The sequence below is a fragment of the Tachysurus fulvidraco genome, chromosome 12, assembly GCF_022655615.1.
Source record: "Tachysurus fulvidraco isolate hzauxx_2018 chromosome 12, HZAU_PFXX_2.0, whole genome shotgun sequence".
Classification (NCBI taxonomy): Eukaryota; Metazoa; Chordata; class Actinopteri; order Siluriformes; family Bagridae; genus Tachysurus; species Tachysurus fulvidraco.
In genome coordinates this window covers 21,806,866-21,824,148 of record NC_062529.1, presented here as the reverse complement: position 1 = coordinate 21,824,148, position 17,283 = coordinate 21,806,866, and the positions used below count along the sequence as shown (strand labels likewise).

At 35.4% G+C, this 17,283-nt stretch overlaps 2 protein-coding genes across 4 annotated transcripts; both read right to left on the bottom strand.

The window, feature by feature from the left end:
* Positions 1-770: 770 nt before the first annotated feature.
* Positions 771-4,225, bottom strand: LOC113640536 (zinc finger protein 883-like). 3 transcript variants are annotated; one of them, XM_047821746.1, is made up of 3 exons: positions 4,003-4,225; positions 1,352-3,158; positions 771-1,318 (listed from the first exon to the last, which is right to left on the bottom strand). In XM_047821746.1, exons 1-3 carry the CDS (start codon positions 4,094-4,096, stop codon positions 1,051-1,053), a joined length of 2,169 nt encoding a protein of 722 aa, XP_047677702.1. In that variant the 5' UTR covers positions 4,097-4,225; the 3' UTR covers positions 771-1,050. The 3 variants fall into 3 exon arrangements, with proteins under 3 accessions (XP_047677702.1, XP_026998844.2, XP_026998843.2); XM_027143043.2 differs by adding an exon at positions 3,748-3,787 and having other exon boundaries at positions 771-3,158; positions 4,003-4,141; XM_027143042.2 differs by having other exon boundaries at positions 771-3,158.
* A 6,638-nt stretch (positions 4,226-10,863) lies between these two features.
* Positions 10,864-15,757, bottom strand: vsx1 (visual system homeobox 1 homolog, chx10-like). Its single transcript, XM_047821737.1, has 6 exons — positions 15,349-15,757; positions 14,301-14,379; positions 13,901-14,024; positions 12,978-13,158; positions 11,581-11,649; positions 10,864-11,481 (listed from the first exon to the last, which is right to left on the bottom strand). The coding sequence occupies exons 1-6, from the start codon at positions 15,755-15,757 to the stop codon at positions 11,225-11,227; spliced, it is 1,119 nt and encodes a 372-aa protein (XP_047677693.1). The 3' UTR covers positions 10,864-11,224.
* Between the last annotated feature and the right edge of the window lie 1,526 nt (positions 15,758-17,283).

Here is a 17,283-nt window from a genome sequence, read left to right as displayed (position 1 = left end):
ACACACAAGCTTGTGTCCAGGGTGTCCGGGATCATTAAATGCTGCACGAATTGACTAACCAACCCGTATTTTCAATTTAAACGAATCAAGGATACACCTTTATATATTTACAAACTGTCAGTAAACGATAGATCATAGTTTTTAAGCATTTACTGATTAAGTTTAAAGTTGTTGGCTCACACACACACACAGGGTTTTTAAAAATAAAGTTCTTGTGTAAATAAACATTTTATGTATAAAATCCAGTCAATCCAGTCCAGTTGATACACAAGTCCCTTAGAATCCTGCATATACATTCAATAATTAATTATGAAATACACATTTCTCATCCACAAACTTTTCAGCAGGATAGCTGAAATCAAATCAACAATAACATCTTATAAAAATAAATAATTTATCATCATTATCATTAACAGTGTAGATGCTTTGCTGTAGAAAACAGAATAGCAGTCGTTTTGCCAATTGTCATTCTGGTGGGGGTTTTTTAAACAATAATCAAAAAATAAATAAATACAAATAATATAACATTTCATTATCAGCTAAACAGTTGAGGAAAAATAGCTTAAAATGCAATATACCTAATTTTATAGTATTTTATTATTGTGCTGTTTTTCAAACAAGTAAATAGTGCACACTTGGATTTTGCTTTTTTATGATTGTTGACAAATGCTTGATTTTGCCAAAGAATTTTTAAAGTTTCCCCTCACAGGATTCTTCTTTTAAACTCCTAGCAGTGAAGACGCATGTAATGACTGTCTATGGGAGCTGTACTCATGTACACACATCAACGGAGGAGGGGTTTGGTGTTGTGATGTCACAACGCATCTCAGAACAAATTTGCAGAAATTCGACTCTGTTTTGAAAAACTGAAGGTTCCTCCAAATATCGTTTGATTTCTGTGCTCAAATCTGCTATCGCCAAAAAAAAAAAAAAAGTGTAATCCTGGAGGGACTTGTAAATAAAGGGCAAGTTATACATTTTCATGTTTCTATTTTTCATTTCAAATTAATTTTCTTTAAGAGTTTATATATTTATGCTTTGATACAGAATTTAAACCATGTTTTCAGAGACGTTCTTTTGTCTTTTCTTGCTCTTTGGATTCCGTGTCCCATTCTCAGATCGCTTCTTTGCACATTTGTGGTTCAGGAAGGGTTTTGTTCGTGAGAAACCTCTCCCGCATTCGGTGCACGTGTGCTCTTGCTTGTTCGCATGCATCTGTGTGTGAGCTCTGAGGCCAATCTCCAGGCGGAAACATTTCCCACACTCATCACACCTGAAGGGTTTCTCTTCCGTGTGAACACTGGCATGTCTGAGAACACTGGATAAGTGTGCGAAACTCTTTCCGCACTCCCTGCACGAGTACGGCTTCTCGCCGCTGTGTGTTCGCTGGTGCGAGGATAAGCTTTTCTTAGTCACAAACCGCTTCTCGCACACCTCACAGCGGAAGCTGTCATCCGTATGGATGCGTCTGTGGCGCACAAGATCGTCAAGGGTGCTGTAACTCCGTCCACACTCGCCACAGGCGAAAGGTCTCAAGTGTGGATGGACTTGAAGGTGCGAGCGAAGATGGCCGGCTGTGATGAAACTCTTGCCGCACTCATTACAGCGGTGCAGATTCATTCCTGTATGAACCTGCTGGTGATTTTTCAAATACGCATTTGATCCAAACGATTTGGCGCATATGGAGCAGGAAAACGATCGCTTGATTACGTGAATCTTTTCATGTAACCTGAGAGACTGGATATGACTGAAACTTTTCTGGCAGGTTTGGCAGTCATGCGTTTTCTTGCCAGCATGTACACGTTGATGAAGACGAAGATGGCTAACCTGGGCGAAAGTCTTCTTGCAGACGCCACAGGTGAAGGACTTAGAATCCCTGTGGCTTTGCTGATGTCTGGACAGACAAGCAGCTAGGCTGAACCTCCTTCCGCATGATTCACAGCTAAACGCCTTCTCTCCTGTGTGAACCCGCCGATGAACGTTAAAGGTGCTTATAGCGATGAAGGTCTTGCCACATTCTTCGCAGTGGTATGGTCTCTCTCCTGAATGAATCCGCTGATGGGAGATCAGTCCATTCCTCAGCTTGAATCTTTTACCACAGATGTCACAACCAAAAGGCTGTATCCCCTGGTGCTCAATTAGGATGTGTGCATTTACTATGTTCTTGCTCAGGAAGCATTCGTCACAGCTTGGGCAGTTAAAACGTTGGGTTCCGTTGTGACTAGTCTGATGTGCAGCTCTCGCTTTAGCTGTTGCAAAAGCTTTTCCACACACTTCACATTCCAGAGGTTTTTCTCCCTTATGCTCAGAATGTCTGTGAGCGATCAAGCTACATTTAGCAGAGAAAAGCCTCCCACATGATGTACAGTTAAAGGCATCTTCTCTTTGGACAGTGTGCACTTTGAGATACCGCTGGGAGCTGAAGGACTTGCCACAGTAGCGACACTTGAAATGTGGTAGAAGTTTCTCTTCTGATTCAGGAGATGACAGATTTGATGTCTGGTCTTCTTTAAATTGGTGTTCAGGGGAGAATTTGATTGAGATGTAGTCATTTTCATGGTAGGACAAGTTTGCAGTTGGTTCCTCTTCAGTCTGGTGTTTAGTAGAGGAAAGGTTTGAGATATAGTCCCCTCCAGACTGGTTTACATGGTAGGACACATGCATGGTGTATTTCTCTTGAAACTGGTGTTTAGGACTTGATAATTGTGAGGTGTGAACCTGTCCAGAATCGTGTTTAGTAAATGACAGGTTTAAGGTAGAGTCCTCTTTAGATACGTGTTTATGGTAGGACATGTAGGAGGTGTGGTCATCTTGGGATTGGTATTCAGGAGAGGATGGGATTGAGTTAGTGTCCTCTTCAGATTGGTGGTTAGAAAAGAACAAGCTTGAGGTAGAGTCATTTTCAGAATGGTGTTTAGTTGAGGACAGGTTTGAGTTAGAGTCCAACACAGTTGAGGACAGGTTTGGATCCTCTCCAGATTGGAGTTCATGGTTAGACAGGTTTGAGTCATGGTCCTTTCCAGTCTGTTGTTGAGAAGAGGATGTGCACGAGCAATGTAGAACGATTTGCTGTGCTTGACTCTTCACTCTGCAATTTTTTGGATTGCTGGAATCTTCTGTCTGAGCCGAAGGGTCGCCTAACGCTTCGAACCGGAACTCTGAGAACACAAACAATGAATCATTGTGTACAAGAAGTGAACTTACTAAACTTCAATAATATTATAGATGGTTGAATACATGCAAAAAGCAATTCAGGATCTACAGGTGAGACAAAATGATTCAAGGATTTTATGCTGAAAAAAAAGATTCAAGAAAAATAAAAAATATAAAAAGGAGACAAAACATGCAAAAAAACAAACAGTGCAAATTAAATATACTGTAATTAAAACAAACATTTTGTTTATATTGCTTTCATGATCACTGGAACAGTTTTGATTAAGTGAACAGAAATATATACACAATAAAAATACATAGTATGTATTTGTATTATATATATGTATTTTTGTATGAAATTATCTATTTTTTTATTTATTCCGTTGTAACCTCCTTTCCTTTTGTGCCAAAATACAGATGTCACAATACATGAACAAACAACACAAATTCTATTGGTAAAAATCAAAAACACAAACTTTACAGATGGAATTGAACATGAATAATAATAATAATAATAATAATAATAATAATAATAATAAATAATAAGTTTCTTGCTTAATTTAGGAGGGTCTACATGAAGAAAAAAAGTATTACTTGCATGAGAAAATCCCTGTGGATAATTAAACCCCATGTCCTACATGAAAAAATTCAAACAAAGCCCATTCACTACATGTAGAAAAAAACATTCAGAAATATAACATGGGTCTTAAAAATAAAATAAAAAAAGTCAGATTTCTACTGATTTTTTTTCAATACAAATTGTTTACTTATTATTTTTCTTATAGGTATCCAAGTCTAACTTCCTAACTACTTAGTGAAATACACAGAAATGCTCAACGTGCATCTTACCTTTAAAGAGATTCAGAAACAAGCTGCTTTGTCGCTGAGATTCCCCTTTTGTAAATAACCCTGCTTTGGGGTCTTCCATGGTTGAGTCCTGCATCACAGTGTGTGTCGTTGTGTGGTCTCACGGCGTTTCAGAGCAGAGCATTTAATTGATAAGAAATATAAACACCCCAAGAAAGGCTAAGGTTAATCAGGTGATTAGTTGAAACAGGTGTGTTAGAGAAGGGAAAACACTAACATGGGCGTTGCTAACAAAGTTCTCTCCAGGATCTTTCAGACTCTAAAAGTTTCATCTCATCTCCCAGAAACATGCAAGTAAGTGAATTACTGAGAGAGAGAGTACACTGTATACATAAAAAAAACCTCTAAATACGTAAAATATATTTCAAAAAATTTCACTTAGCCCAGCCCCAATTCTCCCTCCTGTACAACAGAAACAAACTGCCCATCCTGTTTGGGGGAAGTGAAGGAGAGCTCCTTTTTAGCAGGACAGTATGTATCTGTTTGCCACAACCTGAGGGACAGGGAGTAACATACACACACAGCCCTGTTTGTTAAGATCCCACAACTAATGATAATTATATTAATCTCTGTGTTCTAAATAATAAGTTTGTTGTTCTCTTTGCCATAATTCTTTGGCAATACTGTACATGTATATGGTAATGTCAATAAAGCTTGTTGAAACTGAAATAAAAATTGATAGAGCGAGAGAGAGAGAGAGAGAGTGTGTGAGAGTTTATGCGTGTGTGTGAGAAAGCGAGTGAGTGAGTAAGTAAGAGAGAAAGAAAAAGTAAGTACGTGTGAGTGTGTGTATGTGAGAGAGAGAGAAAGAGTTTGTGTCTGTGTGTGTGACCCCATCCAGGGTGTATCCCTGTTTCACAACCAGTGTTCTTATTATAGACCAGAGCCACTGTGACCTTAACCTGAATAAATGATGATGATGATGATGATGATGATGATGACTGAACACTGATCTGAGTTACAATGTAGCACCTGTTTTTTATGAGTGTGATTCCATCCTTATTGTTCTGATCCTACTTGATTTACCACTTTGTAAATGTAACCATGTGACACAAGATTATTCGGTGCCAAGAGCACTTTTCTCTTGAGTGAAATGTACCCTTCAAAACAAAACCCTGCCCTGAAATGTAAAAACACAAAACACTCAGATTAAAATAAAGAAAGACCTGACATCAATGTCCTGTTTGATGCACTTTATCTTTATGATGTTTTTTTGAGTACTGAGAATGAAGGGCACTACCACTACCTTTGTGTGGTTACATGTTGATACCTGAAAGCTCTGTTCATGCTTTAGTATACATTTCTGGATATGGTGGAAACCATCAATGGACACGAGAATTATTTTGACAGATTATGTATATAATGTGTGTGTCATATCTGGTTTAATTCCTTTCAAGGCTTCTTCCTCATTGTCTCAGGAAGTATTTTGCTGGGACAAAAATCTAAACCCGTGTACGGATTTCTGTATATCTGCTTCATAGTGTTGATAATAGTGTCACATGAACACAACCAAGTTGCACTGAAAAACACAAATCGGAGCTAATCCATGATCAGACAGAATTAGATCACGGCATAAACATGCTTGTTTACTGGTTTGGAGGTAATCAGCTTGGACTGGGTGTGATTTCATGGTTAGGTTCCATCTCACCAAAGAGATTTTTTGTTTTTCATATTAATGTCTAAAATTGCATACATAATGAAAAAATCAACAGGAAGGCACGTTTAGAAGACAAAATAAATCAAAAACATGAATTAAATATACAGATGGAGCTCGGGTTCTGTTTGAGTTTTGATAGGTTCATCCACTAGAGGGCAATAACATCTTGTATCTTGATCTTGTTGTGGCGGGAAAAATATAAAGAAAATGTGCTATTTATTTATTTATTTATTTATTTATTTATTTATTTATTTGTTTATTTGTTTGTTTGTTTGTTTGTTTGTTTGTTTGTTTGTTTATTTTCAGTCATGATTCTCATGTTCAGTCATATACTATGATCCTGCAATAATTCTACAATCCTTTTCGTCAAATTGGCTATGAGTTTCTTCTTGGAATTAATTCTAAATCTAAAGTAATTTATTGTTGTAATGTGAATTCGATACATTTATACTGCGGAGCAGGAAACGGTTCATATCTGGAGTTTAAAGATTACATGCTAGAGTGAGATCCAACCATATTGTGAATAAAGACAGACATATTGTTTCATGCGTTTACACTGCACATTTTGTTTCCTGTTAACCGGATTATTTCAGATCTACGATAACCCTTTCAAACACATCGAAATTTCACTCGGATCTAGCCCAATCAGATCGGATCAATTGATGTGTTTACCAGAAGACTTTCCTATCCAATTAAGATGCCAATCCGATTACTAAGGGAATTTAAGGTCACATAAATTCACGTAATAAGAATTAAACACTTTGAATCAGAAGTCAATGTAAAGTTTACATACTTCGGCTTGTTGCAAACATGCTACACTGAAATGCAACTATAGTTGCACCAAATGATGTTATAGGTGCAAAATTTATACAGTAACTTCTGCTGGAGATTTTTTTTAACCAATAATTATTTGCCATTTAGCAGCTTGTTGCGTTTGTTGTTGTTGTTGTTGTTGTTGTGTGTGTGTGTGTGTGTGTGTGTGTGTGTGTGTGTGTGTGTGTGTGTGTGTGTGTGTGTGTGTGTGTGTGTGTGAAATAATCTGCAACTGCTAAATCAAGCCGGTGCTCGTTGTATATTATTAATTCGCAACACTAAACCTGCAATTAATACCTAGTGCTCAGATACTAGCACTTCCACACCTGATTGATTTAACTCGTACTTTCAGGAGCAGGGGCGATTATAGAATTTTCATTTTAGGGGGGCTCAGCCCCCAGGGTAGGCAATCCACTATTCCATTGTATTCCCTGCATTTCATGTAACTAGAAAATTTTGAAGTTGTGAATGTAGTTGTTTTTTGTTGTTGTTTTGTTTTTGTTTTTTTTATACAATGAAGACTTCCTGATTCATTACTCACTGTACAAACACACGTACACACGTTTCCAGTACAAACACAACATTTTACTGTTTGCATTTCTATGCTCACATAAAAACATCAGATAAGGATTTTTTTTTGACAAAATAAAATAAACTTTTAACCAACTTATAACCAGAAAATAACATAAAAGCCATAAACGTAGACTATGCATACCAGCAATATAAACAACACATGTATGAGGCTGGACAATGGACTGTGGTTAACTATCAGAAGGAATGAAAAACAAGCGAAAATGAAGCAGCTTGTGAGAAGCAGGGACAATGATTTTGCAGCCCGGTTACATTGGGACCATCAACCTGTGTCTTCTCTGATGTTCGCTCTGCTCGGCGTCCCTGCTGATTGAAAAACGCGCTAAATCCACGCAGACTCAGTTCAGGGGAGGAGCCGAAACATGACACAGCTTGTCGCCGCTTCAAATGCGTTTTTAAAGGGGACTGAAGCGATCAAAAAATAATTCATCAAATAATTTTTTAGGGGGGCTGGGCAGAAGTTTAAGGAGGCTGAATCCCCCTTAAAAAGGGCCTAGTGACGCCCCTGTTCAGGAGGATTAATTTATTCTACATTTATATTATTATTATTATTATTATTATTATTATTATTATTATTATTATCATCATCATTATTATCATTATTATTATTTTCTCATCTATAACAGGCAGGATTACTCATGCAGGGCTTAAAGTGGGTCCATCAGCTCTTATTGTTATTTTGTAAAGGGCAGCAAAGGAGAGGCTGTAGGATTATCAGGATAAGTAGTGATTGATGATATTTTAATAGATTTAATCCCTCCGGAGTGGCGATGTCTTGGGGTTGAGGGTTTATAATCTGATCCTCACTTCTACTAATCTCTCTCTCTCTCTCTCTCTCTCTCTCTCTCTCTCTCTCTCTCTCTCTCTCTCTCTCTCTCTCTCTCTCTTATTATGTATAAGCTCCTCGAAAAAGCACTTGCATCCTCCAGACCACCAACTCTATCTCTTTATCTTAAGGTACTATCAATTTTAAACGAAATAAAAAAGATTGACCAGTAGATGATCATTGATTTTTTTTTATAGATTTGTTAGATTATAGATTTGATCAATCTGCATTAAATTTAAATGCTTTTCCTAAAAAAAAAAAAGAAGAAAGGAATAATCAGCAAACCAAAGAATATTTACTTTAAAAAAAAGTTTTATGCAGACTGAGTTTATTTTAGATTTCAGATATGACTTGATTTCTTGATATGTTTATTTACACACTGTTATGACGCGATACAGTAATAGAAATAGTTTAGTAGTTCCATTTTTTTCACTTGTGTATATAATGGTAATGTTCTGTTCACACTCTTTCCTATTGTTCTCCTATTGTTTCCTATTTTTTGTTATTTAAAAAATGCAATCTTTTCTCTACATAGAATTAAATAGATTAAAATTATACCTGAACCCTATTCTTTAAACATTTAATAATTAATCAAATAATTTAACATAATTATTTAATTCATTTATTTAAGGAAGTAAACATAGAACAATGCACATGTTTGAAGAAAAGTGAGGATAAATTAATTTTTTTTGCATCATATCTATAAATATTTACAGGTCAAATTAAAACCTTAAAAGCTCAAAATAAAAGTGTAATTTTTAAATGTTGTTTTTATTTTTAGAGGATTCAAAATGCTTGTTATACCCTGGAATATCATGCACAATAAAGATTATGTAGAAAAAATTAAGTAATAAATGCTATAATAAAACATTATAAAAATGCTATTCATAATGCTGTATAATTTATATTAGACTTAATGTTTAAAAAATGAGATTTTCTTTATATAAAAAAGCGATTTTTGTATAATTGAAACGATTTTAATTTCCCATGTTAATGGTTTTAGTTAAAATTAATGTTCATAATAACGTTTTACATTTTTGTTTATTGTAAAGCTTTTAAATTTTAATTTTTAAGTATTTTAAATATATTACAAACTTAATAAGAATTTTTTTTTTAATTTTTTACTTTTTGCCTAATTTTCTGTGAGATTTAAATTAATTGCAAAATATATGGCTATGATTCTCAACCCAGAGAAATTTACTAAAAATATATCACTATAAAGATTTTTTTATGTAACAATAATATTGCCATTATGTGTTGATGTAACAGAGCATTCACCAAATACTACTAATAAAGTAAATCCAAGAATTCGCTTCAATTTCCATTACTGGTGTTTGCCAAGCTGCTAAAGAATGGCTTGGGACACAGAAATAAAAACAAGGTCAGAGAACAATTATGTGATTTCTGAGCCACTCAGAGGGAATTACATATGATTATGTAGAAGCTTTAAAGCTTAAACCTGAACATTAAAACACAACTGGATGGATTTTAATGTGCTTCTTATAGTGCATTTAATGTAAATTTTATACAGGAGGCATGGCTTCTATGTTTGTCAATCCCAGTAAAGGAGGCGTGGCTTCTATGTTTGTCAATCCCAGTAAAGGAGGCGTGGCTTCTATGTTTGTCAATAACAGTAAAGGAGGCGTGGCTTCTATGTATATCAGTCCCAGTAAAGGAGGCGTCGCTTCTAGGTATATCAGTCCCAGTAAAGGAAGCATGGCTTCTATGTATATCAGTCCCAGTAAAGGAGGCGTGGCTTCTATGTTTGTCAATCTCAATAAAGGAGGCGTGGCTTCTATGCATATCAGTCCCAGTAAAGGAGGCGTACCTTCTATGTATATCAGTCCCAGTAAAAGGAGGCGGAGCTTCTATGTATATCAGTCCCAGTAAATTAGGGGTGGCTTCCATGTTTTTCAGTCCCAGTAAAGGGGCGTGGCTTGTATGTTTGTCAGTTTTAATAAAGGAGGTGTGGCTTCAGTTGGTCAGTCCCAGTAATGGAGTGGTGGCTTTGGTTTGTCAGTCCCAGTTAAGGATTCATAGCTTCCATGTTTGTCAGTCCCACTAAAGGTGGTGTAGCTTGTCTGTCCTGGCTTCTATGTGTAGCTTCCAAAATAAAAGAGGGGACAGACAAACATAGAGGCCTTTGTGCTTCACAGTTCTATTGTATAAGGCTTGGCCTCTGTATTTGTTTTATTAATTTAAAAACAATGAAATGTCAATTTTTTATTTGTTTATAGTTGTTGAATATCCAAGAAGAGTTCCTGTTCAGATTAATTTGTATTGCAGATAATTGTATAGCAGCATCTTGTACCTAATCTTTTTTTTTTTTTTACATATTGCACAGGAAACACAAACTCCAGTCCTTATCTTGTACATTACAGCTTTACCTCTGACTTTTACAAGATAGTGACCCCAGATACTCCTTCCACAAATGCTAAATAAATGTCTCTTTATAGAAAACATCAGCTTAACAACCATGACAGTTTACACTGACTGCTCTGTATGTAAGATCAGTTATTATAGCAATGATCATGTATAACAGTGATTGCTTCCATATGAACCTGTGATTTGTCAGAGCTGCTGTTTAACCCCTTCTGAACAATCAAAATGGAAACGTCAACAGTACTGAAATGAGCAGAAAATAAATATATAGAAGCCACTGTGTGCACAATCTACAATCTAAGAAAATACACTGTATACTGATTATTAGATGCTATTGTATTAAAAAATGTCTTTTTTTAATTTTTTTTTTATTTCACTTTATTTTACATCTTATTCTGGATATTTCTTAAAATTATAAATATAATTCCTTCACTCCAGGTCAGATTTAAAATCACAAATTTCGTTAATTCTTTGACTTGCAATCTCAGTATTCACAGTGTTTAAAAAAGTAATTCTGCAAAATAAAAGAGGAAGAATCGATTTACACCAAATATGGAAACTAACCTTTATTTGTTGATATGTAATGATTTGCTGGGATTTCATTGCTTTGTTGAATACTCAACAACAATGCAGATAAAGTGCTTCAGAGCTGTACACGCTGACGAACAGTATCTTGAGTGATAGATTATTTTTGCAACAAGAACATAAAAAAACAAGAAAAATACATCATCTTTTGTAAATACAAAATAAATAAGCTCTTCTAAGCGACTTGACTTGACTTGAACTCACTTGTACACTTAGTGCCATCATCTCATGGCCATTTCATAACACATGACATTAAATAATTAATATTAAACACAAACACCAAAAACAAATCCAGTCATGAGGAGACAAACATTAAAAATAGAGGTCCATATTTTCTGTACACCTTATCATCAGTTCTTGTTTTCCGAATGGATGCTGGCTTCAGGATGAGAAGACGAGACTTTCAAAGCAGTGATCTTGCCTTCCTGTTTGGATGTGTTGGATAAATCGATGGCCATATCCTCCAACTCATCTGTCACCGAGCCTCGTCTCGTCCACGCAACGTCTCCGTCTTTCCCTTTCGTTTCCTCGTGGTATGGATCGGAGTGTGTGGACGCAGTCCTCTCCGGCGACTTCTTGGACATTTCCATGGACTTTTTATGCATTCCTGAATAAGGAGAACAAAATACTCTAGTGTTAAAATCTGCTGCAAACCTGCTCATATGTAGAGCCGTGTAAGAAATGATCTGGAATGAGGAAAGCCCACCTCTCAGGCTGGGGCCAGTCTCGGGTGTTGCTGATAGCTTGTCCTGATTTTGCAGAGTGAGAGGAGTCCCTGGGTCAACAAGGACGAAACTTCAGTTAAATTAAATCAGCCGAATCACAAACTCCCTCGTGTGCCTCGCCTTATATTTCACTTATATTGCTCGAGATTCGAGACTCAGCATAAAATACTGTTATACCATCAAACTTACCCAAGATAGTTAGCTACTAAAACAACTTTTTTTTTAGTTTGCTTAACAAGTGCTAGCATTGCTTGTAGAATTGATTGTACACTATCTCACTATTTTTGGTCATTTAAGCAAGTAACTATTGCATAGTGCAATTAATAAGAGTATTTTATGCTTAAGAGTAACTCGAGTCAAAAAAAAAGGCTAGACATCACACGATCAAGTTTGAGCTCGGCTGAACTTTCAGGAAATTCCATTTAAGGTTGAAAACCCTTGTGACCCAGAGATGCCTGTCACTTTGGCATAATTATAATTAATATTTAGGAAAACACCTTAAAATATACCGGCACTTTGTAAACGCCAGAGATACAGAAAGGAATGTCCGAGAGGAATGTGTTATTGTTATGGTGTATGTTTTACTGATTTAGTGAGATAAATCTATGGAAAAAAATAAACAAAAATGCATTTGAATTGAAAATGTATAAAAGTTAAAAAAAAAAAAGTAGTTCACTACACTACACTCATTTCAAAACCTGTAAGTAATCGCATGAAACATATTTTGCTGCATTTAACAATAGGTCTCACTGGGTTTCTAAAATTTGTAAGATTGTGTGTGTGTGTGTGTGTGTGTGTGTGTGTGTGTGTGTGTTTGTGTGTTTGTGTGTGTGAGAGCCTCTATTGGATGGATGGAGTTATTAATATTATGCACCTATTAATAACAACGATCTTATTTGGCTAAATCTATGGATTTCTCTTTCCTTGCTTTCTGTAATGTATCTTTATTTCCCTTTTTAATGTTTTGATGCTGTCGAAACAAACGTGTTTTACTGAATTTTCATTAAATTTGTGTGCGTATCTAAAAGAGCTACGTATATAAAAATGTATATAAAATCAACAGTAACAGTTTCTCATATCTACTCAGTCGAGGTTAGTTTACTTATGTGTAAAGTTGAGTGAGATACCAACGTTTTGTCCTGAAATGACAGGATTTTTGTGCATTAATTGTGTAAATGTTTGTACGAATAATTTACGTATTCTCAAGCATTTTTTTAAAAGTCAGTCTTTTGCGTGTTATTTCCCATTTCACGTGTGATTTTCCTCACGTCAATTTGTTTTCACTCACATTTTTCACTGTACTTGAGTTCACATGCTTATATGGTTTTCATTCGTGTTTAAATGTCCTAAACAAGCGAGAAAGCGCGCTAGGACTCACCCAGAAGCCAGGGAGCGCAGGAGCCCATCATGCCGTTTTTGGCCGAGTTGAGGATGGATTCTGGTAAAGGGATGGAATGACGCACCATGGCGCCGTACAGGCCGTATTCGGCCATCACACTGCTGCGCCCCCAGCACTTCTCCCTCTTCCTCCATTTGGCCCGTCGGTTCTGGAACCAAACCTGAACAAAACACATACAGTATAATCTACGCTTGTTTTATTAAAAACGTCACGTGGAATGACGCATGGCTTTTACACACTTGGTATGTTTCATATAATTCATGTATTAATTATGTATTCTTTTTAATCAATATATATATTCTCTAGTTCTTCGTGCAATATATATATTTTATTTCAATCGTTTTCACAACTTTTTTTTTTCCATTACTTAAAGACTTTTTTTGATATAACCAAAATTTTGCATAAAGGGCGCCTCCGACAAAATGAAGAAGACAAAGAGATTAACAATTTAGCCTGCAAAATATTTAACGCTTTTTTTCACCCAAGGTCATTATTTCAAGTGTCAAAAATAATAACAAATTGTTTAAGGTGAAAGCCGGTAAATTTATTGAACCGTATACTTCATTACGTTTGGCACAATATACAGTGAATCTAACAGAAAAGCCATGGCTAGTTTTTGTTTTAGTTTAAACTAAACTGAAAATATTTTAATTTATGTTGTTGAAACAGTTTCTTTAGTTGATCAAAATGCAACCGCGCTCAAAAACAAAACAAAACAAAACAAAGAAAACAAAAACAAGTTTTTATATGTTATAATTTTTAGGGTTTTTTTTGTGTGTATTTAAATAATGTGTGATAAATATTTTCTTATATGTTCTGTAAACAAACATTTAATGTTTTTTCATTATCACAGTAATGAAAAACGATCAAAAGTATCACGTGCAAGTATCTAACACACATACCTGTATTCTGTCTTCAGGGAGCTCTGTCTTCATGGCCAACATTTCCCTTGCGTAAACATCTGGATAATGAGCCTCGTTGAAAGCCTTCTCTAATTCTTCCAGCTGGTGAGAAGTAAACACCGTCCTGAAGACGAAATAAATGTTAAGCTACAAGAAATAAAATCCAGCCTGGTCTGAATTTCACAAATTTCACTCATTGACTTATTATTTTCCGGGTAGAAATTTCCCTGTTTTCTTTTAAAAGTATAGATTTCACGTTATTTGTTATTTACCATACCAGAGCTCTTAATCAATTTGCAATATGCACGAGCTGTTCTGCAGCAGGTGTGTGTATATCATCAGTGGTTTATCGTCACGTGTCCGGTACGTGACTTTAGCTAATTACTTCCAGTGCTGTTACCTGTGTCTTCGTTTCTTTCGTTTCTGAGAGTTGCTTGAGCTTTTCTCTTCGTTATGATCCCCAGAAAGACAGTCATCATCTGAAGATTTCACATAGAATAATGTTAATTCAGAGAACTTGTAAACAGTAAATCCATGAACTGAGTAATTAATTTGCAGAATAAAATTAAAGAAAAGAATAAATGAATGTCAGAAGAATAAACACAGAGAATAATTTTAGACTAAACTAATTAATAATCATTCATTATTAAGATTAGATTTATTTAGCTATTAACTAGTTTCTTATCTACATACTACTACTACTACTACTACTTTTTCTTCTTCTTCTTCTTCTTCTTCTTCTTCTTCTTCTTCTTCTTCTTCTTCTTCTTCTTATTATTATTATTATTATTATTATTATTATTATTATTATCTATTCCTCTATTTTATTATTTAACCACTTACTTCATTACCTATTTTATGTAATATGTGCATTTATATTTAATCTGGTGTTTACAACAATTGTTCCGAACAATTGTTTATTTTTTCATCAATAAGCAAAAAGCATTACAAACGCAGATATAAACAAGAAACAGTTTTTCCCAATTGTTTCCCCTAAATTTGTGACATTGTGACAATCAAATTTAAATGTATTATTGTTATTATTATTATTATTATTATTATTATTATTATTATTATTATTATTATTATTGTTATTATTATTATTATTAGTAGTAGTAGTAGTAGTAGTAGTCAAAGTAGTGGTATATATAATGATTTATTTAAATAAATAAACATTACTCGGTACACACATTATATATAAATAATAGATATATATTTTATATGATTTTATCTGATTATATATCAATCTGTTTACTTAAGATAATAGAATAGTCAAGTGTTTTCTTTTAGCCCTAAATGCTGATGTGTAGCTAAAGATTCTAATACGTTTAATACGTCTAATAAACGTTTGTCTGTATAGTTTCTGGGGGGTTTTCAGCATTAGAGCTCATGAACAGCGCCTCTTTTACATATCAAGAAAAACAGACAGAAAAACAAAGATGACTTACCGGAATAGACGTCTGGCCGCTGTGGCTCGCTGTTATGGTTGAAATGCCTGTCTGTCCGGGACTGCAGAAGTGGGATGTGTCCCGGGAGGAAACACGGGGCACCGGGAGGCTGCTGCGCCGCCAGACTGCAGAGGAAACCTAAACCGAGTGGCAGAGACCCTGCGGGCAACGAGAAGCCCCCGGCCCTTGTACCGTGACCCACATCAACGCTCTGGTGCTGTCCGCTGACTTCTACAGTCCCGGGCTGACGCGCCCGGAAGTCCGGTTCAAGGCCCAGCAAGTCAGTGATGGCGAAGCCTTTGGACCGAAATCCGGCGCCGCTGACGCGCGACTTGTCCGCACCGAAATAAGTCGGAGTCGTTAAGACTTTACTGTGCGGCTTTTCCTCTACTTTCTCTCGTCCTGTCATGACTGAGTGTAGTAGTGTTCGGTATTTAATTATAATTTTAATTCTTTATTCTTAGACACCAATACCAGCCAGGCGTGAGAGTTCAGAGGGGACTGGGACTGGTGGGACAATTTATATCTCCATCGCTCCATCCAGGGAAATACAGCATCCAATCAGACTTTAGCTACAGATGATTTTACTGAGGCGTTTCCCTTTTTCCTCCCCAATCCCAGAGGATTAATTGCCACCAATTTTCCTTTAAATCCGACAGGGATTTTCTATCACTTGTTCTTTAAGTAGGTTTTCCCCAGATTTCACTTCTAGTATCCAGCAGCAGCCGCCTAAAAAGACCTACCTACAGAAAAATTTCATCTGGACAAAAAAAGTATAATATAATTATTTTTATTAGGCGTAAAAAAACTGATTTTATAGTTATTTCGAATATATATGCATACTGATTTTATATTAAATTTCTTAGTAATTTATAGTATTTCTTCTCTTTTTTACTAAGTCGGATTCATCCAAGCTAAACAAACAAACCAACATGCAAACAAACAATCAAAAAATTAACTTGTTCATTTTTGACTTACTTTCTATATATTCACCAGTTTCAGTAAGGTCATTCGAGGTCACCAGGAGACATGCAGTGCTGTAATCTCAATCGCAAAATAATAAGTTATGTTTGAAATGTTTGATGTTTTGTGTCCTTTATGTTAATTAAGCTTTAGTATAGTGGGTTTTCTTTTAGTATTTTTGCATTAATCTGCAATTACAATAAGATATTAGGATTTAAGATTTACATTTGTTTTAATAGATTGCAATTTAATGCAAACCCTTTTGTTTTACACCCCAAGAAAAATAAATGGTATATTTTATTAATGGCATTTAATAAGTAAAGTTATGAAAGATGAGGTTATTTGTAGTTTAAAAAACGTTTGAAGGATGATCAAATGTGTAACGTTAATGGCTTAATAAGAATGCATATTTAATTCACTGTGCTGTTCTTAACACTGGGAATAAATATGATAATTAACCATTTAATAAAAAAGACAAATGTTATCAATCATGTAATTTCAGTAGAACACAGTCAGTGTCAGACAGCTGCAGGTCTGGTACCCAATTACGATTTAAAGCATGTAACTGTATGCAGTACAAGTGTGGGATTTAATAAAAGGGGGATGTGGTAGCCTAGTGGTTAAGGTGTTGGGTTACCAATCGGTAGGTTGTGAGTTCAATTCCTACGTCCACCAAGCTGCCACTGTTGGGCCCCTGAGCAAGGCCCTTACTTAACCCTCAATTGCTCCGTTGCATAAAAGTTAGATAAAAATGTAAGTCGCTCTGGATAAGGGTAAATGTAATAATAATTGTAATACATTTACATGCTGTAAATGTAATAAATGAACATATGTTGGTTTGGTAGAAGCCAAGTTGTGCCAAACCTATTAAAAACTACATTTCCTCCTGAATGGAGGAAATGCTTGGCTTCCAACATCACGAAAGAACATTTAGAAATGAATTTTATCCAACATAATTAAATTTTGTAAAAT